This window comes from Chlorocebus sabaeus, chromosome 21 (genome assembly GCF_047675955.1).
Source record: "Chlorocebus sabaeus isolate Y175 chromosome 21, mChlSab1.0.hap1, whole genome shotgun sequence".
Lineage (NCBI taxonomy): Eukaryota > Metazoa > Chordata > Mammalia > Primates > Cercopithecidae > Chlorocebus > Chlorocebus sabaeus.
Window position 1 is genome coordinate 44,877,259 of NC_132924.1, and position 26,231 is coordinate 44,903,489.

The 26,231-nt window shown below is 35.0% G+C and overlaps 1 protein-coding gene and 1 pseudogene across 2 annotated transcripts; both read left to right on the plus strand.

Annotated features, from left to right (window-relative positions):
- Nucleotides 1-602: 602 nt before the first annotated feature.
- Nucleotides 603-25,739, plus strand: AGR3 (anterior gradient 3, protein disulphide isomerase family member). Of its 2 annotated transcripts, XM_007981967.3 has the most exons (9): nt 603-859; nt 2,034-2,065; nt 3,521-3,656; nt 8,821-8,884; nt 21,008-21,060; nt 21,602-21,678; nt 22,228-22,291; nt 23,071-23,154; nt 24,051-25,739. In XM_007981967.3, the coding sequence occupies exons 3-9, from the start codon at nt 3,548-3,550 to the stop codon at nt 24,098-24,100; spliced, it is 501 nt and encodes a 166-aa protein (XP_007980158.1). In that variant the 5' UTR covers nt 603-859; nt 2,034-2,065; nt 3,521-3,547; the 3' UTR covers nt 24,101-25,739. The 2 variants fall into 2 exon arrangements, with proteins under 2 accessions (XP_007980158.1, XP_007980159.1); XM_007981968.3 differs by lacking the exon at nt 2,034-2,065.
- LOC103226437 (cell cycle checkpoint protein RAD17 pseudogene) lies at nt 13,013-19,045 on the plus strand (annotated as a pseudogene).
- Nucleotides 25,740-26,231: the final 492 nt, after the last annotated feature.

Below are 26,231 nucleotides of genomic sequence, written 5' to 3' on the forward strand. Positions count from 1 at the left end.
AGTGAATTTCATATAACTTTCACATATCACAGAATATGATTCTTTTGGTTTTTTTCCCCAACCATTTAAAAATGTCAAAATCGGTCCTGTTTCCTGGGCTATGCAAAAAAACAAATTTGATGACATCCTGCCCTACATTATTTTAACAGTAATTAAATAATTACTCTCAATTAATTAAATAGTATCTAACTATTAGATAAATTTAAACTTATCTAATTGCTGTTTTCAATTTTTGTGCACAGTAAAGGTTTTATAAAAAAATTGTAAAGAATAATCAAATGATGAAAATGTTCAATTTTAAAACAGAATTATTTCCTTCTCTCTCAAAAAAAAAAAAAAAAAAAAAAAAGGACTCAATCTCTTTAGCTGTTAATTATATTCCTGTAAACAGAGTAACCCTTAGGAATTTCTATTTGCTTTCTTTCTAATCTGCAAGCCTCACAGCACTCGCATCAAGAACAATGGCATGCACACAGTTCTTCAATTCAGTCCGGTTTCCTTCTTCCTTTTTTTTGTGTGTGTGCTGAACTTCAGCCAAACATTAAATTACCTTGGGAAATAAAAAGTAAAAGAGAAAGAACCACAAAGATGGTATTTAACCTCATTTTATGAGGACATTCAATCTGAATTTAGAGAAAAAGAAAAGAGCTTTTTTAGTATGAGAAGCATGAGAACTGGAAAGAAGCACAGAGTTTTTCAGACCAGCCTACTTTTTAAAGTTTGTTTTCCGGTAACTATGCTCTTGTTTCTATGCAGGTGAGGTTGTAGGTCAGGTGTGTGTGTGTGTCTATAAATCCACACCCATTTTTAACCAGAAACATCGAGAGTACATTTCCAACAAGAGCACTGGCCAAGTCAGGTAAGCAAGCAAAGTTTCCAGATTACTTAATCAGTGGTCAAGCTTTGCAATATTTAAATAATCACCTTTTGCTATATAAAAGTGAAGCTTTCAGTAAAGGCTGGGAAAGTGAAATGAATTTTTAATTTTCTTCTTTTACCGAACTGGATTTCCTTTGCTGGTTTCATAGTTTTATCTCTATTTAAATGAATGGTGTTAGAATAAATTGACGTCAACCACAAAAACGACTCTTTAAAAATTATTCTACAAGTAATAATAGCTCTTCTTTATATTCTTTTAAGTCTTGTTTTACTTTAAAATATAGGCACTTATAATATCAGTTATTTATGTTAAATTACTTTTGAAAAATAAAATACTAATGTCAGAAAATGCTAACTGACCAATGTTTATACAACCTAATTTCTGACATATGGTTATATGCCTCCCAAATGCATTTTAAGCTGCTATAGGCCTGTAACCATGCCATATTTATCTGTGTTCCCCCGAGTAGCTTAACCTTGCAACTGATTCTAAAGGACCCTCAGCAATTTACACTGTATTTTACCAAGGAAAGCATTATTTATTCAAAATCTACAATGTACAAATTGTACTGCTTTGTCACAGAATATATTTAATATCTATTTTATAATTTATCAATGTAAAACCAGAAAACCAAGATTTTTATTTTTTAATTAGAAAGTATTTGACAATAATACATAAATATTTGAAATTTTAAAGAAAAAATTGTTCCCACCTAATTCTAAGCTTGGCAGCTTTAAAATAGCAAAAATGATGAAGTTATGCTTTTCTTTTTTAAAATGCAGATTCCACCTGCTTGTCTCTGTACCTAACATAGAAAAATCTTTCTCCAGATTGACTTTTCTTAACTCTTCTTTATATCCAAGATCCCTGGAAGAATTTTAATGACGTTTTGGACCCTATTCCCATGGAAAAGGAACAGGCAGATAAAATTTTGCACGCAATTTCCAGGGGTTTTGAGCCTTCTGTAGCTCATCCACAGGCCTTCTAGAAGGCTGCTGGATTCAGTTTAAGATCCTGTCCTAGATGGTTGCTTCAGTTCCTCCACTGCAACTCCCAACCTGTCTAACTAACGCTGCCTTTGCTGGGTTGGGTTTCATGTTCCAGAGTCAAATGTCCCTGTCCTCTACTAAAATCCACCCTTTCTTTGTTTCAGTCTTTAAAGTACAAGATGACCGAGGCCTTAAGGTACAAGATGACATTCTGAAATGTTTTATGGTTTAATAAGTTATGGAAACTTAAACTGAAATCCTTATCAGGCACCATGATCGTTATTTAACAGGGTTTTTATATGCCTGGAAAGAAAGGATGGAAGAGGACGGGGGGCGGGGGGGAAGGAGGGGAAAAGAGGGGAAAGGAGGGGAGAGGAGGGGAGACGAAAGGAGGCCGGGAGCTGTGGCTCACCCCTGTAATCCCAGCACTTTGGGAGGCTGAAGCAGGTGGATTATTTGAGGTCAGGAGTTTGAGACCAGCCTGGCCAACATGGTGAAACCCCGTCTCTATTAAAAATAGAAAAATTAGCCAGGTGTGGTGGTACACACCTGTAACCCCAGCTACTCGGGAGACCAAGGCAGGAGACTCGCTTGGCTAAGGAAATTTTACTATTTTGGTGACAAATTCGATACTAAATAATGTAAGTCAATAAGAAAGACGTCTTAAAGGAACTTTAAATAAATGTCAAGGATTTCTGTATATTTATTTTATATTTTGAGGTAAAGTTTCAAAACTGCATGCGCCAACCATTTTCAAATGAGTTTTATATGCTAATGCTATAACTAAACATCTCACAAATATTACAGACTTCCTGTAATATATTCATCAAGTGGTTTATGACCAGATCCAGATCAGGCCCAACTTTAGACTTTAGTTTTTATCTTAATGTGCAAAGTATAAAAGACTCACATTGAGTTAAGAATCGGTTTGAATTCTAGCTAACCAGGAGAGAATGTAATCATGGCACATCTACGCATCTCTATACATATGTCTAATTTATAGTAATATGACAGTATTTTATTTTTATAAAGAGCTGTATTATAAACTGAAGGGCAAAATTCTGAGTAATTGTTGGAAGGATGAGAAAGGTAAGAAACTATAAAGGAACTGAAGGACAAGAATCCTCCATATTCTATTTTTCCTCTGATTTCTATTTTAAGCAATATTTGTTCATGTATAATCTTATCTTGGTATAGAGTCAAAATGTTTTGACCTACTAGATGCAGGAGAATCAAAAGGCAAAGAATCAAATCAAAAGGCAAAGAATATTTCTGCATGCTAAAAGTCACTTTATAGTTTACAAGACATTAAAAAACATAATCTTATTTGAGTTTCATCTTGGTGGTGTGAACACTACAGGGCGATTCAGAAGCAGGCTTTGTGTGCCCTGAACCAGCTGTCTTTTAACTATACAGTACTATGCCCAGGATGCTCAGAACGTGACTTCTCACCAACTGAGCATGTATTGAGTTGATTAAGTATTTTAAAAATCACATGTGAATGAAAGTTCTATGTGGTTGGTTACACCATGTCAAACCAAAAAAGCAGAACAGTCTGTCGTCACAGTATTGGTTCAACTCTTAGCAAATATCTTCTAATAATAGCTTGAAGTAACTCAGTAGATTCTGAGAATTCCTTTCTGTCATCTAGCTTCTTCTGAGAGATTCTCTAGAAGACATGATGCTACACTCAGCTTTGGCTCTCTGCCTCTTACTCGTCGCAGTTTCTTCCAACCTTGCCATTGCAATAAAAAAGGAAAAGAGGCCTCCTCAGACACTTGCAAGAGGTGCTGTAATCTCATTTTATTTTCTAAACTCAGTCATTGGGATTGCTTTTTAAAATATCTGGTGTCTTCACTCATGGTCTAATTATGAAACAAATTCAACTAACTGAATGATTTTTATTGTGCGTGACTTCAAAATGGATTTTTAAAAACAGAAAGAATCAGTTTATTTTAGGCAGTGAATCAAATCAATTAGCAAACAATAACATAAATTTGCATTATCTTTTGCTGAAATAATGGAGAATTGACTTGCTGTCTATAACTTTGATAACCAGAGTCCTAGAAAATAATGATTGATTGCTATGTCATATTGGTGTCCTAAAAGCAATTTAAGGTTCCTCAAAATTTGCTCCAATTCTCAGTCCTCTATTTCCCAGTCCTCCAAAAAAAAAATAATAATTTGGAATGATTTTATATAAGCCTTCCCAGAAAATTATACTGTACCCCAAACCCTGAGAATTTGGGGTACCCAAGTCTTTGCTATATTGACTCTGGAAGACAGTGGTTTTAGACATAATCAAGGATTGCCATTGGCTACATGTTTAGAAAACATTTCTTTTTGTATTTACTGTTTTACTTTGGCCTAAGAAACAAATATATATTCATCTGTAAAGAAACATTTTATAAAAGAAAAAATTCTCAACGTTGGTTTCTATATCTCTAAGTAACAGAAGTAGGAACAGAATTATTTGTCCCCACATAGCTGTTTAAAATTATCAGTATTACCACCAAGTACTTGAATATTTGTTTGCTCCATTCACATTACTACTGCAAATAGTGGTCAAGTGCCTTGTAGTAGTAATACTGCTAGTTTTGAATAACCATGTGGGAACAAGTAATTCTGTTCCTATCTCTGATATATATATATCATATATATTATAATAATAACATATAAATTATATATAATATACAATAGTATACATTTGTTATAATATATAATAAATTATATATAAATATATGCTATAGTTATAGATATATATTATATAATTTCAAATTCTAAAAGATTGACTTGCTTCCCAAGTACATTCATTTCTTAACAGATGTACTGAGTGCCAGCCAAGTGCTCATCAATGTTTACCTAAGCTAATTAACTCTACTTCAGCTTAACAAGCACACAAACTATATATACAGAAAGTCAATATATTTTTGCAAAAGAAATGAATGAAAAAGTTGAAATATTTTCCTAAACATAACTGTCTCTCTATATAAGCATAATTGTTGCAAAACAATGAGCTCAGTAGCCTTAAAGTGCCAAAGACTAAACTAGTTATTGCCCTTAAAGATTTTCCAGGTCTGCATTAAGCAGCACTGTGATAACTGTACCACAAAGCATCAACATTCTGTGTGCTCACTTCTAAATATTTATTTAAAACTCTTGTTGAATGTTTTGAAAAATATATTACATTTGTATGCTCTATTTTAAACAACTTAAAGGTTCTGTTATTTCAATTGATAAGAAACTAATTTAACACAGATTACTGATATTAGCTGAGAACAGCATTACTGAGAATTGGTTTATATTTGGCAAAGTCTTTTAGCATCTATTGCTACATGGTAAACAACGGAGAGAATGAGGCTCAGAATGAATGAAGATTAAATGTAGGGGTGAGTGGGAGGAGTTTGGATACAGTACAGAGAGTAGCATATGGAGCCCCTTAGAGTACAGGGCAGCACCAGTTAAGTAGAGAAGGAAGTAAGAAGAAAAGGAAGATTAATTAGAAAAAGGTAGTAGAAGATTCAGGGAGAAAAAAAAAAATACGCATACAGTGATCCAAGAAAATCCCAACTTCCAGGTGCTGGAGAGGATGTGGAGAAATAGGAACACTTTTACACTGTTGGTGGGATTGTAAACTAGTTCAACCATTATGGAAAACAGTATGGCGATTCCTCAAGGATCTAGAACTAGATGTACCATATGACCCAGCCATCCCATTACTAGGTATATACCCAAAGGATTATAAATTATGCTGCTATAAAGACACATGCACACGTATGTTTATTGCAGCACTATTCACAATAGCAAAGACTTGGAATCAACCCAAATGTCCATCAGTGACAGATTGGATTAAGAAAATGTGGCACATATACACCATGGAATACTATGCAGCCATAAAAAAGGATGAGTTTGTGTCCTTTGTAGGGACATGGATGCAGCTGGAAACCATCATTCTCAGCAAACTATCACAAGAACAGAAAACCAAACACCGCATGTTCTCACTCATAGGCGGGAACTGAACAATGAGATCACTTGGACTCGGGAAGGGGAACATCACACACCGGGGCCTATCATGGGGAGGGGGGAGGGGGGAGGGATTGCACTGGGAGTTATACCTTATGTAAATGACGAGTTGATGGGTGCAGCACACCAACATGGCACAAGTATACATATGTAGCAAACCTGCACGTTGTGCACATGTACCCTACAACTTGAAGTTTAATAATAATAAATAAATTAAAAAAAAAAAGTTTGGGAAAATTAAGCAAACAAAAACAGTATTTATATTGTTTAATAAATATGTAATCATCAGTTAAAAAAAAAAAAAAAAAAAAAAAAAAAAAGAAAATCCCAACTCCCTTTGGATCAGAATTGCTGAGTACCTAGTCCAGTGCTCGGCAGATAGTAAATACTTAATAAATATATGTTAGATAAATGAATAAAATCTCAAAAGACAAGAAAACATAGCCAGAGACAGAGATAGGGATAGAATTAGAGTAATGAGCAGAAGCCATGAGGTGCATTTAAACTGTACCAGCTTTGACCTATTGTGATTATAACAGAGTATATCAAAAATTATTATAATGCAATATGGCTTTCCTACGGGGCTTCGGAGAATTTTTTGAGAATAGGGATTATATTGTCTATGTTTGTATTCCCACTGCTTTGTGGAGTAAGTTATGCAGCAGATGTTCCTTTACTGTTTGTGGAACCAAATTGAGCAGGAGCAGAGAATAGAAATTTTCCCCACTGCTAATGCTCCAGCATTGAATGATATTTGCATCAGAAGAGGGAAAATTAAGCAGAGGCCTAGTCTCACTTGCTGTTTTAGAATAACTTTTACTTACCGCAAAATGTGGTGTATAGATATTGCATGTGTTCAACCAAAGTTGGAAAGAGAATCTTTCAGGAGTATTACAGAGAGCAAGAGTTCCTGTTAAGATGTTGCATTAAACTAACAAGAGATGTTTTTCAATGTTAAGATTTTAAATCAGGCAAAAAAAAGAAAAACAAAAAAACAAAAACAAAAAAAAAAAAAACATTGCTGGTGAGAATATAAAATGATGCAGCCACTTGAGAAAATAACCTGACAGCTCCTCAAAAACCTAAATATAGTGTTACCATTTGTTCAGCAGTTCCGCTCCTAGGTGTATACCCAAGATAAATGAAAACATATACCACTCAAAAACTTGCCTATGTATGTTCACAGTGGCATTATTCATAAAAGAGAAAAAGTGGAAACAACCCAAATATCCATTAACTGCTGAACAAATAAATAAAATGTGGTATATCCATACAATGGAATAATATTTTACCATAAAAAATGAATTAAATAATAATACATGTCACTATATGGATGAATCTTAAAAAGGTTATGCTGAGTGGAAAAATCTAGTCACAAAAGCCTACATATTGTGTGATTCCATTTATATGAAAAGTCCAGCATAAGCAAATCTATAGAGACAGAAAGTAGATTAGGGGTTTCTTAGGGCTATGGCAGTTGAAGAAAATGGGGAGCAGGTGATAGCTAAATGGTATAGCGGGTTTTTTTGAGGAGATGAAAATGTTCTAAAATTGATTGTGATGATGGTTACACAACTTTGTGGATATACTGAAAAAAGTATACATTTTCTTTCTTTCTTTTTTTTTTTTTTTTTTTTTTTTTTTTTTTTGAAATGGAGTCTTGCTCTGTTTCCCAGGCTGGAGTGCAGTGGTGTAATCTTGGCTCACTGCAACATCCACCTCCCAGGTTCAAGGGATTCTCCTGCCTCAGCCTCCCAAGTAGCTGGGTCTACAGGTGCATGCTACCACACCCAGCTAATTTTTGTATTTTTAGTAGAGACGGGGTTTAACCATGTTGGCTAGGCTGGTCTTGAACTCCTGACCTCAAACGATCCACCCACCTCAGCCGCGCAAAGTGCTGGGATTACAGGCATGAGCCACCACGCCTGGCCAAAAGTATTCATTTTCAATAGGTGAGTTGTATTGGTGTATTAATTTTATTTTAATAAAGCTGTCACTAGAAAACAAACATGAAAAACAAACAAGCAAAAATCATGGAATCATATTTTTCAAATTATTATTATATTTACCATGACATTAAGGCCAGAAACTGTGGTCTGACAACATTTGAAATGTACATGAAAATCTGGGCCCAGACTGACTTCCAAATATTGCTAATTTTCACATTAATTCAATCTCTCTCATTGATAGACTGAGACACTTTCTGAAAATACTCAGTAATGTTTTTGGAGGTTCTGTGCATTCGTCTCCTTGATGATCTTATTCTTTAATTGCTAATACACATTCCCAAATACTCATACCATTTCTTTAAGGCTAATGCGTTCTCTCTATATTTATTGCTTTCTGTTTTTTTCTCTCCATTCTTTTGGGTGTTTCCAAAACACATGTGTTTTATTATGTCTCTCGGCCATGAAATTCCCACACAAGAATTTTTTCCATGTCAGAATTCAAAGCAAAATTCAGAATTCCCTTATTTCACAATGTATACTGACTTAGAAGAGGTCAGCATCTCTTGGGACCCAAAATAAGAGGGCATTGTAGAGTACAGCCCAAAGGATTCCTAATAATTTTACGAAGTATGCAAAGATGAACTGTTACTTTCCAAACATTCCTAAAGCCAGAGCTTTTACATTATCCAAAGATGTCCTTTCAATCAGCTCTAATGATAACAATATTTATTAAGCACTTACTGGCTTCAAGGCCATGGGCCTCAAGGTTTGAAATACAGTAGCAAAACCTCAGTACTACAACATAAAGGGAAACCACCTCCATATCTAGTGAAAATTGTGGGTCCTCTGCACCATGTATCAGCCAACAGCTTGAAGGCTTAGTTAAATATCTGTAGGTAGATATCTGATTATTAGATACCCATTTCAGAGCTCGTCTCTAGTTCTGGGTTACTGCATTGATTTCTCTCTTCTATTTCAGGATGGGGAGATGACATCACTTGGGTACAAACTTATGAAGAAGGTCTCTTTTATGCTCAAAAAAGGTAACATGACTCTCAGCTCATTTTTTTCCTTTTATCTGTAGTAGACTCATAATAATTGTACATATTTATGGAATATAGAGTGATATGCTGATACATGTACACAATGTGTAGTGATCAAATCAGTGTAATTAGCATATGTATCACCTCAAACATTTCTTTTCTTTCTGGTGGGAACACTCAAAATCCTCTCTATTCGCTTTTTAAAAATATACAATAAACTATCGTTAACTGCATGTACCCTATAGTGCTGTAGACTACTTGAACTTATTCCTCCTATCTAGCTGTATTTTTGCATCTATTAATCAACTTCTCCTTATTCTTCCAGCTCTGAACCCTTCCCAGCTTCTAATAACCAGAGTTCTATTCTCTACTTCTATTAGTACAAGTTTTTTTTAAGCTACCCTATATGAGTCAGAATTCATGGCATTTATCTTTTTATGTCTGACTTATTTCACTTAACACATCCTCCAGGCTCATTCATGCTGCTGTGAATGAGAGCATTTCATTATTTTTTATGGCTAGGTAATAGTCCACTGTGAATATGTAACACTTTTTCTTTATCCATTCATTCACTGACGTACATTTAGGTTGATTCTATAAATCTTGGCTATTGTGAATAGTGATTCAATAAATATGGAGATGCAGATATCTCTTTAATATACTGATTTTTTAAATAAATACTCAGTAGTAGGAAAGCTGGACCATATGGTAGTTATATTTTTAGTTTTTTGAGAATCCTCTATATGTTTTGCATAATGGCTGTACTAATTTACATTCCTACCAACAGTGTATAAGAATTCCCTCTTCTCTGCATCCTCACCAGCATTTGTTATTTTTTGTCTTCTTGATAATATCAATTTTAACTGTGGTGGGATAATATCTCATTGTGGTTTGATCTGCCTTTCCCTGATGATTAGAGATGTTGAGAGTTTCTTCATATCCTTGGCCATTTGTGTGTCTTCTTTTGAGAAATGTCTATTCAGATCTTTTCCCCATTTTAAAATCAAATCATTTGGGGTTTTTTGTTGCTGAGTTATTTGAATTCCTTGTGTATTCTAGATATAAGGCCCTTGTCAAATGAATAGTTTGCAAATAATTTTCCCATTCTACAGGTTATCCCCTTATTCTTTTGTTTCCTTTACTGTTCAGATGCTTCTCAGGTGACACAATACCATTTGTCTATTTTTGTTTTTGTTGCATTTGCTTTTGAAATCTTACCCATACATTTTTTTGCTGGGAACAATGTCCTGAAGGTCTTCCCTTATATTTTCTTCTAGGAGTTTTATAGTTTGGGGTCTTACATTCAAGTCTTTAGTTCATTTTGAATTGATTTTTGCATATGGTGAGAGATAGGAGTCTAGTTTCATTCTTCTACATATGAATATTCATGTTTTCCAGCACTATTTATTGAAGAGGGTGTCCTTTCCCCAATGCATATTCTTGGCACCTTTGTCAAAAATCAGTTGACTTTAAATATGTGGATTTATTTCTGGGTTCTCTATTCTATTCCATTGGTCTAGGTGTCTGTTTTTATACCAATACCATGCTGTTTTGTTTACCATAGCTTTGCAGTATATTTTGAAGTCAAGTAGTATGATGCCTGCAGTTTGTTCTTTTCACTCTGTATTGCTTTGAACTATTTGGAGTCTGTTGTGGTTCTATACAAATTTTAAGATTTTTTCTTTGTTTCTGTGAAAAATGTCATTGGAATTTTGATAGAGATTACATTAAATCTGTAGATATCTTCCAGTAGTATGGTCGTTTTAGCAAAATTCATTCTTCCAATCTATGGCATGGGATGTCTTTCCACTTTTGGTGTTCTCTTCAATTTCTTTCATCAATGTTTTATAGTTTTTCTTGTAGGGATCGTTCACCTCCTTGGTTAATATATTCCTGTGTGTGTGTGTGTGTGTGAGTGCATGTATGTGTGTGTGGTTTTTGTTTGTTGTTTTTTTGAGATGGAGTCTCACTCTGTCGCCCAGGCTGGAGTACAGTGATGCGATCTCAACTTGCTGCAACCTCCACCTCCCAGGTTCCAGTGATTCTCCTGCCTCAACCTCCTGAGTAGCTGGGATTACAGGCACACACCACCATGCCCAGATAATTTTTTATTAGTAGTAGAGACAGGGTTTCACCATGTTGGCCAGGCCGGTCCTGAACTCTTAATCTCAGGTGATCCGCCCACCTCAACCTCCCAAAGTGCTGGGATTGCAGGCATTAGCCACCACGCCTGGCCTTTCTGTGATTACTGTAAATAGCACTGCTTTCTTGTTTCTTTTTTTCAGCTAGTTTGTTATTGTTGTATAGAAATGCTACTGGTTTTGTGTGTTGATTTTGTATCCTCCACTCCCCGTTAATTTTAACAGATCATATAGATACCTCAGAGAAGAATCAAAAGAAGGCATTTTAGTTTTCAAAAAGATGTCACAAGTATTTGCTCTGCTATTGTATGCCAGTGGGACTAATAGTTGCTGTTAGAATGCATTTTATAAACGAAAGCTCTAAATACCTCTGTATTAATGAATTTATTACTCAATCAAGCTTTTGAGTGTGTTGTATAAACAAAGTAGTATTACTTATTAGGCATTGCACAGGCTTAAACAGAAAACAGGTTTAGGGCAGCAGTTCTAAGGCCTGCCTGTTTGAATATCAGAGCAATTTGAGTAGCTTTTTTAAAAATCCAAATTTATAATTAATCAGTCAAGTATTCCTTGAATGTCCATTGCTATGTGCCAGACACTGTTTTAGGCTCAATGACCAAGTATGATACTGTTTTTATTCTTAAAGGCCTACTGAGTCTTTGGGAATAAAGCTGAGAAACATATTATTAAATTAAGGAAATATCTAAAGAACATTCTATTGCAATACTCTTTAAAGATGAAGAAAGATTTCAAATTAACTATTTTTTCAATATTGGACAAGTATTAGAAAAGAAAAAAGTCTACAGAAGAATCTCACTTCCAAATATCAGTGTAACAAACAAACAATATATTAGTAAGGAGCACCAGCAGAACATTTGAAAAACATACCCTGATAAATTGAGGTTTGGTCTGATAATGCCAGCATGGTTTAGGATTAAAAAATGTAGTAATTAAAATAATTTAATATTTATAAGGAGACAATCCATACAAGTATCTCTCATCTCCATAAATTCTGAAAATGCATTAATAGAATAAAACATCTATATTTGAATTTTTAAGACTTTGCATTTGACAATATTAATTTCTTTAAATTAACCCTAACAAAGAAATAGCATTCCAACAGTAGCAACAACAAAAAAAAATGAACACGTTATGCTTACTGGGAAAACAAATAGAAGTGTCCCATTAAAGTGTGGATAAGACAAGTATATCTATAATCACAACAATTACTAACATTTTTCTGGAGGTACTAACTAATGCAAGTATAGGAGGAAAAAGTAGAAAATGTAGAAAGGAAAAGTTAAAAGTATCTTTATTTGCAAATGATAATTTATATACCTGAAAAACTTTAAAAATTTAAATGTTCAGAATAACAAAAATTCTGTTGAATTAGATGGGAATACACTGATATTTAAAAATTGACTGTATTTATATATAGAAAAACACATCCAAAAAAAACTTGCAAAATACCTCATTTACAATGACAAAAAAGGAAATACTCCAGAATAAACTTGACAGAAGATGTGCAAAATCTATATGAAACTAAATACACTGAAAAGAAAAAAGACATTTCCAAACCAATGGCAGTGCATATTATATTCTTGGATTGCAAGACTTAACATCATAAAAATGCCAATTCTCTCTATACTTAAAAAACTTTTTAAGATGATCACAATAAATTGCAATAAGATTTTTTTAAAAGATAATTCTAAAATTGAAATTAAAAAATAGACATGAGTAGTTAGGATAGTTAGGAACATTCTGAAAAGAGAGCAATAAGGATTAGGCCTTAATCATTATTAAACATTTTACAAAGCAATAATAAACAGTATGTTACTTGTAAATAAACAAAACATAATAAAAGTATAGAAATAAAACTTTGAATGTAAATAGATTTGGACCTCCAGTCAAAAGACATAGAGTGACTCAATGGATTAAAAGACAGATTCCCCCTGCCCCCTGAAAAAAAAAAAAAAAAAAAAAAAACTCATAAGACCCAACTATAGGCTCAAGCGATCCTCCTGCCTCAGCCTCTCAAGTAGCTGGGACTTCAAATGTGTGCCACCACATGGGCCAATTTTTGTACTTTTGATAGAGACAGGGTTACACTATGTTGCCCAGGCTAGTCTCAAACTCCTAAGCTCAAGCAATCCTCCCACCTTGGCCTCCCAAAATGCTGGGGTTACAGGCATGAGCCACCATGCTGGGCCTCACTTCACCTTGAAGGATGCTTATTAACTGCAGTTGAAAGGATCAAAAAACATATCCTATACAAATGGAAACAAAACAAACCAAAAAAAAAGTAGCTACACTTACATCAGATAAAACAGACTTTAAGTCAAAAAATGTAAACAGAAACAAAGAAGGTCATTATATAATAACAAACAGATTAATTTACCAAGAAGGTATAACAATTATAAATATATATTCATCTAACATCACAGTACCTAAATACATATATCAGATATTAATAGATCTGAAAAGAGGGATAGATTACAACACAACAATAGTAAGGGACTTCAATACCCCACTTTCAACAATGAACAGATCATCCAAAAAGTCAATAAGGAAACATTGGACTTGAACTACACTTTAGACCAAATTGACCTATCAAACATATACAGAGCATTTAATCAAACAGCAAGAGAAGATACATTCTCAATAGCATAGGGATTCTTTTTTAGAACAGATCACATGATAGACCACAAAACAAGTCTAACAAATGTAAGAAGACTGAAATTATATCAAGTATCTTTTCTGACCATCAACAGATGAATTGATAAAATATGGTATATGTACATAATAAAATACTATTTAGCCATTGGAAAGAAGGAAATTCTGAATAGCTATCCAAAGAGCCTATCTCCTTTGACGCTCACAATTCACTTAAAATTAAAGCAGTATTTAAAAATCATTCTATATACCCAGACATTAGTCTGGGCAATGATTTTTTTTATATGACCTCAAAAACATGGGAAACAAAAGCAAAAATAGACAACTGAGATTACATCAAACTAAAAAGCTTCTGTACAGCAAAGGAGACAATAACAGAGTGAAGAAATAACCAACAGAATAGAAGACAATATGTGAAAGCCCTACATCTGAAAAGAGGCAAATATGTAAGGAACTCAAATCAATAACAAAACAAAAATGGAATTTGTGTTTTAAAAATGGACAAAAGACCTGAATAGACATTTCTTAAAAGAAGACATACAGGCTGGGTGCTGTGGCTCACACCTCTAATCCCAGCACTTTGGGAGGCCAAGGCGGGCTGATCACTTGAGGTTGAGGGTCCGAGACCAGCCTGACCAACATGGAGAAACCCCATCGCTACTAAAAATTCAAAATTAGCCAGGCATGGTGGTGCATGCCTGTAATCCCAGCTACTCGGGAGGCTGAGGCAGGAAAATCACTTGAACCTGGGAGGCAGAGGTTGTGGTGAACTGAGATCGCACCATTGCACTCCAGCCTGGGCAACAAGAGCAAAGCTCTATCTCAAAAAAAAGGAGACAAACAAACGGCCAACATGTAGATGAAAACAATACTTAACATCACTAATCATCAGGAAAATGCAAATTAACTCCACAATGAAATACCTCCTCACTCCTTTTAGAAAGGCTATTATCCAAAAGATGAATAATAGCAAGTGTTGGCAAGAATGTGGAGAAAAGAGAACCCTTTTACACTGTTGGTGGGAATGTAAATTAGTACAGCCATTATGGAAAGCATAATGTATGGAGATTACTCAAAAAATTAAAAATAGAACTACGATATGATCCAGCAATTTCCTGCTGGGCATATATCAAAAAGATAAAATCAGTATGTCTAAGAGATATCTGCACTGTCATTTGCAACAACATAGAAGAACCTGGAGGACATTATGGTGAGTGAAACAAGCCAGATACAGAAAGACAAATATCACATAATCTCACATGTGTAATCTAAAAAAGTCAAACTCATAGAAACAAAGGAAAATGGTGGTTACTAGAGTCTGGGGGTAAGGATGGGGAGTTCTTGCTCAAAGGACACATTATTCAGTTAAGTGAAATAAGTTTTAGAGATCTGTTGTACATTGTGGGAATAATAGTTAATAATAATATATTTTACACTTGAAAATTGCTGAGAGTAAATTTTAAATATTCTCGCCACAAAAAATAAGTATGTGAGGTGATGCATATGTGAAATAGCTTGATTTAACCACTGCACAATATACATATATCAAAACAGCATGCCGTACACCATAAATGTATACGGCTTTTACTTGTCAAATAAATAAGTAAATTGATTATTGATAACTGACAAACTCCATAGATAAATAGATACTACAGGAAATTTTTAATACAGGAAGTGGTATTTTAAATCAGGAATAGGGGAGACAGGTTACATAATAGTTAGTGTCAGAGAGAAGTTGATAGCCATCTGGGAAAAACAAATAAATTTGCATCCATATCTCACATTTATGCAAAAATAAATTAGAAATCATGAAAATTAAATCATTAAGGTGCTAGAAGATACTACTGCAAAATTTTATTTCTTTAAATGCTTGGAATAGGGGAGAGCCAAGATTATAGTGAGGCAAGAAAGATACCTGGGATACAAAAATAAAGCCTCTAATTTTAGTCTTCTAGATGCTTACCTGGCCTCGTGCTAGTCCTGTCTGCTAGGCTTGAGTATAACCAAAGAAAAGGAGAAGAGAAAAGAAAAAGTCTGAAAGAAATGACTAATATTTTCAATTACACGGAATTTTCTGCATAACCAAAACCTTACAGTAAACAAAGGAAAAATATTTTTTAAATGGAAAACTGCAGCACATATTACAAGGGTGGCTTTAATATACAATATACTCCATATTAATAAGAAAAAGGTCAACAAGTCAACAGAAAAAAATGAGCAAAGAATATGAAAGTTCACAGAATAGAAAAATAAGTAACGCAAATATATAAGATTGTTTTTTATAAGAAAGACAAACCACATTCATTTCCCTCTTTTCACCTGTTGTATTAAAAAAAATTTAAACTAATAACCAGCTTTAGTGAGAATAGCAAAAACAATTACTGCTCACACTACCAGAGAGAATATGAATTGGTACAGCTTCTATGGAGGGTATATATCAGAATTATAAATGCATACACTCTTTGACCCAGAAATTCTACTTCTGGAAATGTATTTACAAACATACCCATCTATGTGCAAAATCATTTTAAAAAAACAGCATGGTCTCTCATTTCAGGAATCTGGCATCTTCAGGAACAGTTACCTGCTTTTTAAAGGAGGTGAATTATAGTTTAATGTACTACAGGTCCTATACTATGGATGGGAACTATTACAGCTTATAATGTCAAAAACTTTTCTTAGACTAAAGGTATCTTCCACAAAGGTAACAGACTGGATGACCCATCTTTCAATGATTTTCTAGAGTGTAGAGTCATCTCTACTATTACTGCCACATCATTAGGTGTGAATAACTCAAGTCATAGAGAAAAAATGAGCCTTCTACATTAGAAAGTAGGATTATTTCCAGCTAGAAAAATAAGAAGTCTATCTTCCTTAGAACAGATTTATGGTTTAGAAAATTCAAAAGACTATCTATCTGAAAATGAATCATGGGTAGATAAATATAAACCAGAAATTTAGCATGCATTTGCTGTGCATAAAAAGAAAACTGAAGAAGTTGAAACCTGGTAAAAAGCTCAAGTCTTAGAAAGGCAACCATAACAGGATGGATCTATTTTATTAATAACAGGTCCTCCTGGATGTGAAACAATAACTATCAAAAAATACTATCAAATAAGCATGGTATTCAAGTACAAGAGTGGATTAATCCAGTTTTACCAGACTTCCAAAAAGATGATTTCAAGGAAATATTTCATACTGAATCAAGCTTCCGTACGTTTCCCTATCAGTCTCAGATAGCAGTTTTCAAAGTTTCTACTAAGAGCAACAGAGTATAACAAGTTACACATGTTTACTGATCCATCTGAGAGCTTATAAGAAGATAATTCTGGTTGAAGATTTACCTAACCAGTTTTGTCGGGATTCTCATACTTTACATGAAGTTCTAAGGAAGTATGTGAAGATTGATCGATGTCCTCTTACATTTATAATCTCTGACAGTCTCAGTGGTGATAATAATCAAAGTTTCTTGTTTCCCGAAGAAATCTAGGAAGAGTGTTCTATCTCAAATATTAGTTTCAACCCTGTGCCACCAACAATGATGATGAAATTTCTTAATCGAATAGTGAGTATAGAAGCTAACAAGAGTGGAAGAAAAATTACTGTCCCTGACAAAACTTCTCTAGAGTTGCTCTGTCAAGGACGTTCTGGTGATATGAGAAGTGCAATAAACAGCCTCCAGATTTCTTCTTCAAAAGGGGAAAACAACTTATGGCCAAGGAAGAAAAGAACGTCTTTAAAATTGAATGCTGTGCTGTCAAAATCAAAACGAAAAAAAAAACCTGATAGGGTTTTTGAAAATCAAGAGGTCCAAGCTATTGGTGGCAAAGATGTTTCTCTGTTTCTATTCCGATCTTTGAGGAAAATCCTATACCATAAAAGAGCATCTTTAACAGAATTAGACTCACCTCGGTTGCCCTCTCATTTATCAGAATATGAACGGATACATACTTGTTGAACCTGAGGAGGTAGTAGAAATGTCACATATGCCAGGAGACTTATTTAATTTATATCTTCACCAAAACTACATAGATTTCTTCATGAAATTGATGATATTGTGAGAGCCAGTGAATTTCTAAGTTTTGCAGATATCCTCAGTGGTGACTGGAATACACACTCTTTACTCAGGAAATACAGGACACCTATAGCTACGAGAGGTGTGATACATTCCACCAAAGCCCAAGGATATGCTCATTGCCAAGGAGGAGGATCAAGTTTTTGACCCTTGCACACAACCCAGTGGTTTCTAATAAATAAAAAGTATCAAGGAAAATTGCCTGGCAGCAAAAGCACTTTTTCCTGACTTCTGAGCACCAGCTTTATGCCTCCAAACTCAGCTACTGTCATACCTTGCTCTACTAACCATTCCGATGAGAAATCAAGCTCAGATTTCTTTTATCCAAGATATTGGAAGGCTCCCTCTGAAGCAACACTTTGGAAGATTGAAAATGGAAGCCCTGACTGACAAGGAACATGGAATGATCGACCCTGACAATGGAGATGAAGCCCAGCTTAATAGAGGGCATTCTGCAGAGGAATCTCTGGGTGAACCCGCTCAGGACACAGAGCCAGAAACCTGGTCTCTTCCTCTGAGTCAGAATAGTACCAGTGAACTGCCTGCCAGCCAGCCTCAGCCCTTTTCAGCCTAAGGAGACATGGAAGAAAACATAATAATAGAAGACTATGAGAGTGATGGGACATAGAAGCCAGCCTGCCAATCCGATTGCTATTTCACAGATTCATTTTTGTTTCATTCAGTGGTACTTCAGCAGAGTTAATATGCTTCTCTGATGAATTACACAACAGTTTGTTAATTCTCCATTCTAGTAGTATTTCATCACGAGAAACTAACTCTTCTGTCATCTTGAAGTAAATAGAAGATCAAGCCTTTCAATAATCTCTGAATGTTTTGCTGTAGGATCTATTAAATCTGTGAGTGGTTGAAGATCAAGCCTTCCAATAATCTCTGAATGTTTTTCTGTAGGATTTATTAAATCTGTGAGTGGTTTAAGGAGAGGTCAGTGTGTATAAAGTGTGTTTGAACACTATGCCAAATATCAAAATGTGAAGGACTAATTCAGAATGCAAAAACGTTATGGCGGGTTGTAAATATGAACTATATAAGAGTTTAGTATGCAATTATGAGTGTAAAGAAACTGTGTGCCTTAAAAAAAAAGCATGTTTACCAAATAAATGTACAAATGTAAATGGTTTTTTTCTTTTTTTTTTAATTTATTTATTATTATTATACTTTAAGTTGTAGGGTACATGTGCATAACATGCAGGTTTGTTACATATGTATACTTGTGCCATGTTGGTGTGCTGCACCCATCAACTCGTCATTTACATCAGGTATAACTCCCAATGCAATCCCTCCCCCCTCCCCCCTCCCCATGATAGGCCCCGGTGTGTGATGTTCCCCTTCCCGAGTCCAAGTGATCTCATTGTTCAGTTCCCACCTATGAGTGAGAACATGCGGTGTTTGGTTTTCTGTTCTTGTGATAGTTTGCTAAGAATGATGGTTTCCAGCTGCATCCACGTCCCTACAAAGGACACAAACTCATCCTTTTTTATGGCTGCATAGTATTCCATGGTGTATATGTGCCACATTTTCTTAATCCAATCTGTCACTGATGGACATTTGGGTTGATTCCAAGTCTTTGCTATTGTGAATAGTGTCGCAATAAACATACGTGTGCATGTGTCTTTATAGCAGCATAATTTATAATCCTTTGGGTATATACCCAGTAATGGGATGGCTGGGTCATATGGTACATCTAGTTCTAGATCCTTGAGGAATCGCCGTACTGTTTTCCATAATGGTTGAACTAGTTTACAATCCCACCAACAGTGTAAAAGTGTTCCTATTTCTCCACATCCTCTCCAGCACCTGTTGTTTCCTGACTTTTGAATGATCGCCATTCTAACTGGTGTGAGATGGTATCTCATTGTGGTTTTGATTTGCATTTCTCTGATGGCCAGTGATGATGAGCATTTTTTTCATGTGTCTGTTGGCTGTATGAATGTCTTCTTTTGAGAACTGTCTGTTCATATCCTTTGCCCACTTTTTGATGGAGTTGTTTGCTTTTTTCTTGTAAATTTGTTTGAGTTCTTTGTAGGTTCTGGATATTAGCCCTTTGTCAGATGAGTAGATTGTAAATGTTTAGGAACAATCTAAATACAAGAGATTGGAAACAATTTAAATATCCATCTTTGGGGGGACTAATAAGATAAAATATATTCATATAATAGAATATAATATAAAAGAACAGTGGCATAACTAAGATATATGTTATATTTTAAAAGCAAAATGTAGATACTTGTGTGCTAGTATTTTTGTTTTTTAGAAAGAAATACATGCACATAAATATGAACATGCATCTGGGTATATACAATATATACATATTAATATAGATTTTCAGTTACATGACCTGAAAACCTCTGGGAGAAAATATAAAGAAAAGTAATACAGCATAGTTATAGAAGTCAGCAGTAGGAGGAAGAATTTTTATCTTTTTCACTTTTTTATGGTTAAAATCAAAATGACCCCCCAAAAATGTATTAACTAGGAAACTTCCACTTATGTTGTCTGTACATTCTATAATGTGCAAGAATGAAAGGATATGAAAATCGCCAAATATTAACAGCTTTTTTGTAAAACTTTTTTTAAAACTACATTTAAGTCTTTGACGTTCCTGAAATCTTACACTAAGTGTTCACTGGAAAAGAATACATTGTTCATAATATCCCTTTATCTCTGGATACACGACTGATTTTCTCTAACTGCACTATAGAGTACATAAGAATTACCTAACAAGCTTGTTAAACTACAGATGCCTGAAACCACCCCTCACCCCCAAAGATTCTGATTTAGTGGGTCTGGGATGAAGCCTTTGGTTTTTTGTTTGTTTGAGACAGAGTCTCGCTATGTCGCCCAGGCTGAAGTGCAGTGGTGCTATCTTGCAACCTCACCTCCTGGGTTCAAGTGATTCTCATGTCTCAGCCTCCAGAGCAGCTGGGACTATAGGCTCACGCCACCACGCCCAGCTAATTTTGGAATGGAGCCTTTGCTAATTTTGGAATGGAGCCTTTGAATTTAAGTTCCTAATAAGCTACTTAGTGATACTGATACTGTCAGTTCTGGGGCCACAAATAGAGTAACACTGCTATTGACTACAGTGCTATGATTTGTAAATCTGAGTTACTACTGTAAGTCTTATTGAAACTAATAAAACTTCAAATCTAACTCCACTGTATGTTTTGACTCAAAGTTAATCATTTGACTTAATTCCATACTTTCTTTGTTTAGTAAGAAGCCATTAATGGTTATTCATCACCTGGAAGATTGTCAATACTCCCAAGGTAATTTTAGCCCCTGAGCTCTTATTATAATACATAATATTTCCAATATAAAATAGGAAAAGTGACCTGGTAATAATAACTAAGAAGGCACTCAGCAAATCTCATTAAAAAAAAAAAATTAGACAACTGCCAGAGTACCATCATTTTATTAAAGTGCTTAAAGACCACAATGATTGTTACCAATCTACTGAATATTTCTATTATATCCCCTTGGAAATTAGATATTCCTCTTCTTCCCATAAAAAGAAAGGGGTGAGCTGAGAGGGTGGAGAAACACTGAAAGAAAAAAGTTGTTGTCTTAACCAATGAGTCAATGAGTTACATAAAATTATAAAACTAGTGTCTTCACTGTGATTATCCTTTGATGTCTCCTTGAACAGACTGTCCCTCATTGCAAAGTGGCAATAGGCCAATGAGCTATTAATATTTACACCTGAGTTATATATGCAAACAAATGCTAAATATTAGCTTTATTTTGCTATGCTACATTAAAGTTCTCTTGATCCTTAAAACTAACTGACAATTTTGTTTTCCCCTACAGCACTAAAACAAGTATTTTCCCAAAATGAAGAAATACAAGAAATGGCTCAGAATAAGTTCATCATGCTAAACCTTATGGTACATAAACTTTATGATGTTTTCTTAATATTATAATTTCATGGAAAATTTGAATCCCTTTTTTCTTTTTTTCCTTTTTCTTTTTTTTTTTTTTTTAGATGGAGTCTCGCTCTGTCGCCCAGGCTGGAGAGCAATGGTGCGATCTGGGTTCACAGCAACTTCAGCCTCCCTGGTTCAAGTTATTCTCCTGTCTCAGCCTCCCGAGTAGCTGGGACTACAGGCACCTGCCACCATGCCCAGCTAATTTTTGTATTTTTAGGAAAGATGGGGTTTCACCTTGTTGGTTAGGCTGGTCTCAAACTCCTGACCTCAGGTGATCCACCCACCTCAGTCTCCCAAAATGCTGGGATTACAGGCATGAGCCACCGCACCCGGCCGCCTTTTTTTCTATTTTTAAAGCACAAAGAGCTAAATGTTGGTTAATAGAGGAAGTTATGTGGAATTATAAAAGGCCAAAATAGAATTTACTGACAGTCTAGTTCACACAAAATCATCTTGAAACTATCAAAAACAAATGAATCCAGTAACATTTTTTTTTTCTTCTGCTAGCATGAAACCACTGATAAGAATTTATCACCTGATGGGCAATATGTGCCTAGAATCATGTTTGTAGGTATGTATGTGATCTCATTTCATCGGATCTACAAAATTAGTAGAAGTCAGCATTCTTGCTTTTATTTTTAAATGCTGGCTCAAGTACTATTCTTTTTAAAGAGAAGTCATTTCTAATCCAATCAATATCAGCTCTTGTCAGTTCTACAACCAAAATCCACTATCTCTGCAATTTGAAAATGTTAAATATTTTTTCAAAGCACATTTGCTATTAAATCTATATCCCAATGTACTTTCAATACACTGCCCCAGACTAGATTGACAGAGATCTACGACACACTAAAAGGAGAATTCAGGTTAATTCATCATGAACCGACATGTATGAAAACTAATTTTGCTTATAAATTTGCTTGACATTTGTTCTAGATTAAGAAACAAAAATGATTTTAAGAACATTTTATGGATGTAGCCAGAGGCCATTATCCTAAGCAAATTAACACAGAAACAGAAAACCAAACAGTGCGTGTTCACACGTATAGATAGGAGCTAAACACTGGTTACACATGGACATAAAGAGGGGAACAATAGACAATAGGAACTCCAAATCAAGGGAAGGAGGGAGGGGGCCAAAGGGTGAAAAACTAACTGTTGGGTACTATGTTCAATATTTGGGTGTTGAGTTCAGTTGAAGCCCGAACTTCAGCATCACACAATATATCTATGTAGCAAACTTGCACACATAACCCCCAAATATAAAATAATAATAATAAAATTTTTACAAGAGTGAAAAAAAAGAACATGCTAAATTATACTTTACTGACTTGGTTTTTTTCTTGACAGACCCTTCTTTAACAGTCAGAGCTGATATAGCTGGAAGATACTCTAACAGATTGTACACATATGAACCTCAGGATTTACCCCTATGTAAGTATTCACAAACGATCTGAAACAGTGGTCATAGCTGACCCCTGACTGTTAGTTAAGGGACAATGATGCCCTACATCAGTGCTTCTCCACAAACAGTTCTATCTACACACCAGAATCACTGAGGCTAGTGGTGGTGTTTAAAATGCCAACTTCTGGCTCCCACCAAAATCAGAATTCTGGGGGTAGCTCAGAATCTATTTTAACAGGGATGCCTAAGGGCTTTTATGATTACTAAATTCTGAGATCACTGAAAAGAATATAGTACACTTTAAAATGACAGAAACTTGAGACCGTCCATTCTCCTAGTATCAAAGATCTCATGTGATTTCCTCAAATGATAGTCAAATCATTTCATCTTTCTTTAATGCCTGTAAGCAAGGAGGTACAGTCTTACTTAGGACTTTAATCCTCTCTTTTTTTTTTTTCTTTTTTTTTCCATAGAGACAGGGTCTTGGTATGTTTCCCAGGCTGTTCTCAAACTCCTGGCCTCAAGTGATCCTCCCACCTCAGCCTCCCAAAATGCTGGGATTAGAAGCATGACCTACCATGCCTGGCCAAATCTATTTTTTACAACATTCATTGTCAACCACATTTAGTAAGACAACTGTGCCTGTAAGATCTAGCAATACTAATACAAAATGGTCCATTAAAAAATAAAAGAGGTATTCCTCAAAACCCCTCTAATGAAATTATTCAACATAAAGTTTACCAACCAGCTCTCAATGGTCTAATCCCTAAATTTACATGTACACTTTTAGCATATTCTTTAATGTCACAGATGAATTCCCAAGTTTTCAAAGCTATTGGGTCAATTTCAGGTTCTAGAGTTAATAGATCATAGCATTTGTACTTTCATTTGTTAATAGCATAATATATATTAACTCTTATTTCAGTGATAGAAAACATGAAGAAAGCATTAAGACTTATTCAATCAGAGTTATAAGGGATGATGGAAAAATGCCTTCACTTCGAAGAAGTCAAAGTGAATGAAGAAAACCTCTGGCACATTGACAAATATTAAATGTGCAAGTATATAGATTTTGTAATATTACTGTTTAGTTTTTTAATGTGTTTGCAATAGTCTTATTAAAATGAATGTTTTTTAAATCTGAGACTGACAATATAGTTTTATTTCTGCCTCATCAGTAGCAAAGAAAGCCTGCCAAGAGTAATAGTGGAGACAGGAGGACCTAAATAAGAGGTACCTATACGGTTTGTCTCTATTTCTTCACCTCTCCTTCACTCCGTCAACTAATCCAATTTTATTTTTAATTTTCTAATTTTTTTTTTTTTTTTTTTTGGTAGAGATGCAGTCTCACTATGTTGCCCAGGCTGGTCTCGAACTGGGCTCAAGCAATCCTCCAACCTTGGCCTGCCAGAGTGCTGAGATTATAGGCCTGAGCCGCTGTTCCCCGTCCAACCACCAACTAATCTAATTTTAATTCTGTCTCCTCCACTGTACCATACCTGCCAACCCAGGTCATAAATGATCTCCATGTTACCAAAAAAAGTAGATAAATCTCTGCCCACTTGTGATTTTAAATTTTAGCTACATATTGCAGCATTAACCACTTACTTCTTTTCTGACTTTACACTAAGACAGACATTTAAAACCCAATTATATTTTTAAAATTCAACTACATTTATTTATTTATTTGAGACAAAGTTTTGCTCTATTGCCCAGGCTCGAGTGCAGTGGTGCAGTCTTGGCTCACTGCAACCTCTGTGCCCCTGCCGCCACCCGTTCAAGCAATTCTCCTGCCTCAACCTCCCAAGTAGCTGGGATTACAGGTGTGTACCACCACACCTGGCTAATTTTTGTATTTTTAATAGAAATGGGGTTTCACCATGTTGGCCAGGCTGGTCTGAAACTCCTGACCTCAGGTGATCCACCTGCCTCAGCCTCCCAAAGTGTTGGGGTTACAGGCCTGAGCCACTGCATCCAGCTACATGTTTTTCTTAATTAGTGGGTAGATACTTTAAAACTTCTAATAATTTTAAGAAAAGTGTAACTACTTCAGGAAAATTGAAGAATTCTCCAATTAACTAGTAGGGAAGGATTATATTTATTCTGAAATGATCAAATATCCAATCGTCAACTCGGTTCTCCACAGGAAGCCTCCAGAGAGTTAATACCGTGTCTTCTATTTATTTAAATAACAACAAGAAGAAAAAAATTCTGCTAATAGAAATCCCAAAATCAGCTGGGAGTAATTATCAGAAGGTAGAAAATATTTTAGAGGCTGGGCATGGTGGCTCACACCTGTAATCCCAGAACTTTGGGAGGCTGAGATGGGAGGATCACCTGAGATCAGGAGTTCGAGACCAGCCTGGTCAACATGGTGAAACCCATCTCTACTAAAAATACAAAAATTAGCCTGGCATGGTGATGAGTGCCTGTAATCCCAGCTACTCAGGAGGCTGAGGCAGGAGAATCGCTTGAACCTGGGAAGTGGAGGTTTTAGTGAGCCAAGATCATTCCATTGCACTCCAACCTGGGTAACAAGAGTAAAACTCCATCTCAAAAAAAAAAAAAAGATAAAAAGAAAGAAAATATTTTAGATGGGCAAAAATTTTCCTAACTCATAGGATTTTATTGCATTTAGCAAAATTTGAATTGCTTTGTGATATAGAACTACACTTTTATATGAGATAGATATGCAATGTCTATGATATTATGTTATAGATCCCTGTAATTTCAACATTTGATGAGTCTGAGAAAAAAAAAGATTTTCTTTGGGTGTTATTTGATCACTATTCTGTTCATTTTAAGCAGGTTTGTAGTAAATTGATCTATTTGAATATAAATAGGTTATATGATTATCAGTACTAGATACCCATTATCCTATTTATTTACAAAAGAATATTAAATATCCTATTTTAATTTTTATATTACAGACTATTTTGGCTTTTTAGATAAAAGTCTAGAGTTTTTATCTTAATGGATGCTAAGAGATCAGAATGCACTGGCATTCTCTGATTTAATAGTTCAACATACGAAGACTAAAGAAATATAGCTGATTCCATGGTTGCATAAATAGTTCAGAGGATCCAAATGTTAGCAGTTATTGGCA

Excerpts from the sequence above, each read along its gene's own strand:
- AGR3 (XM_007981967.3), top strand. The coding sequence starts at position 3,548 with ATGATGCTACACTCAGCTTTGGCTCTCTGCCTCTTACTCGTCGCAGTT. Across the intron at positions 21,679-22,227 it reads TCATCATGCTAAACCTTATG|CATGAAACCACTGATAAGAA; the intron begins GTACATAAACTT and ends TTCTTCTGCTAG. Across the intron at positions 23,155-24,050 it reads ACCTCAGGATTTACCCCTAT|TGATAGAAAACATGAAGAAA; the intron begins GTAAGTATTCAC and ends CTCTTATTTCAG.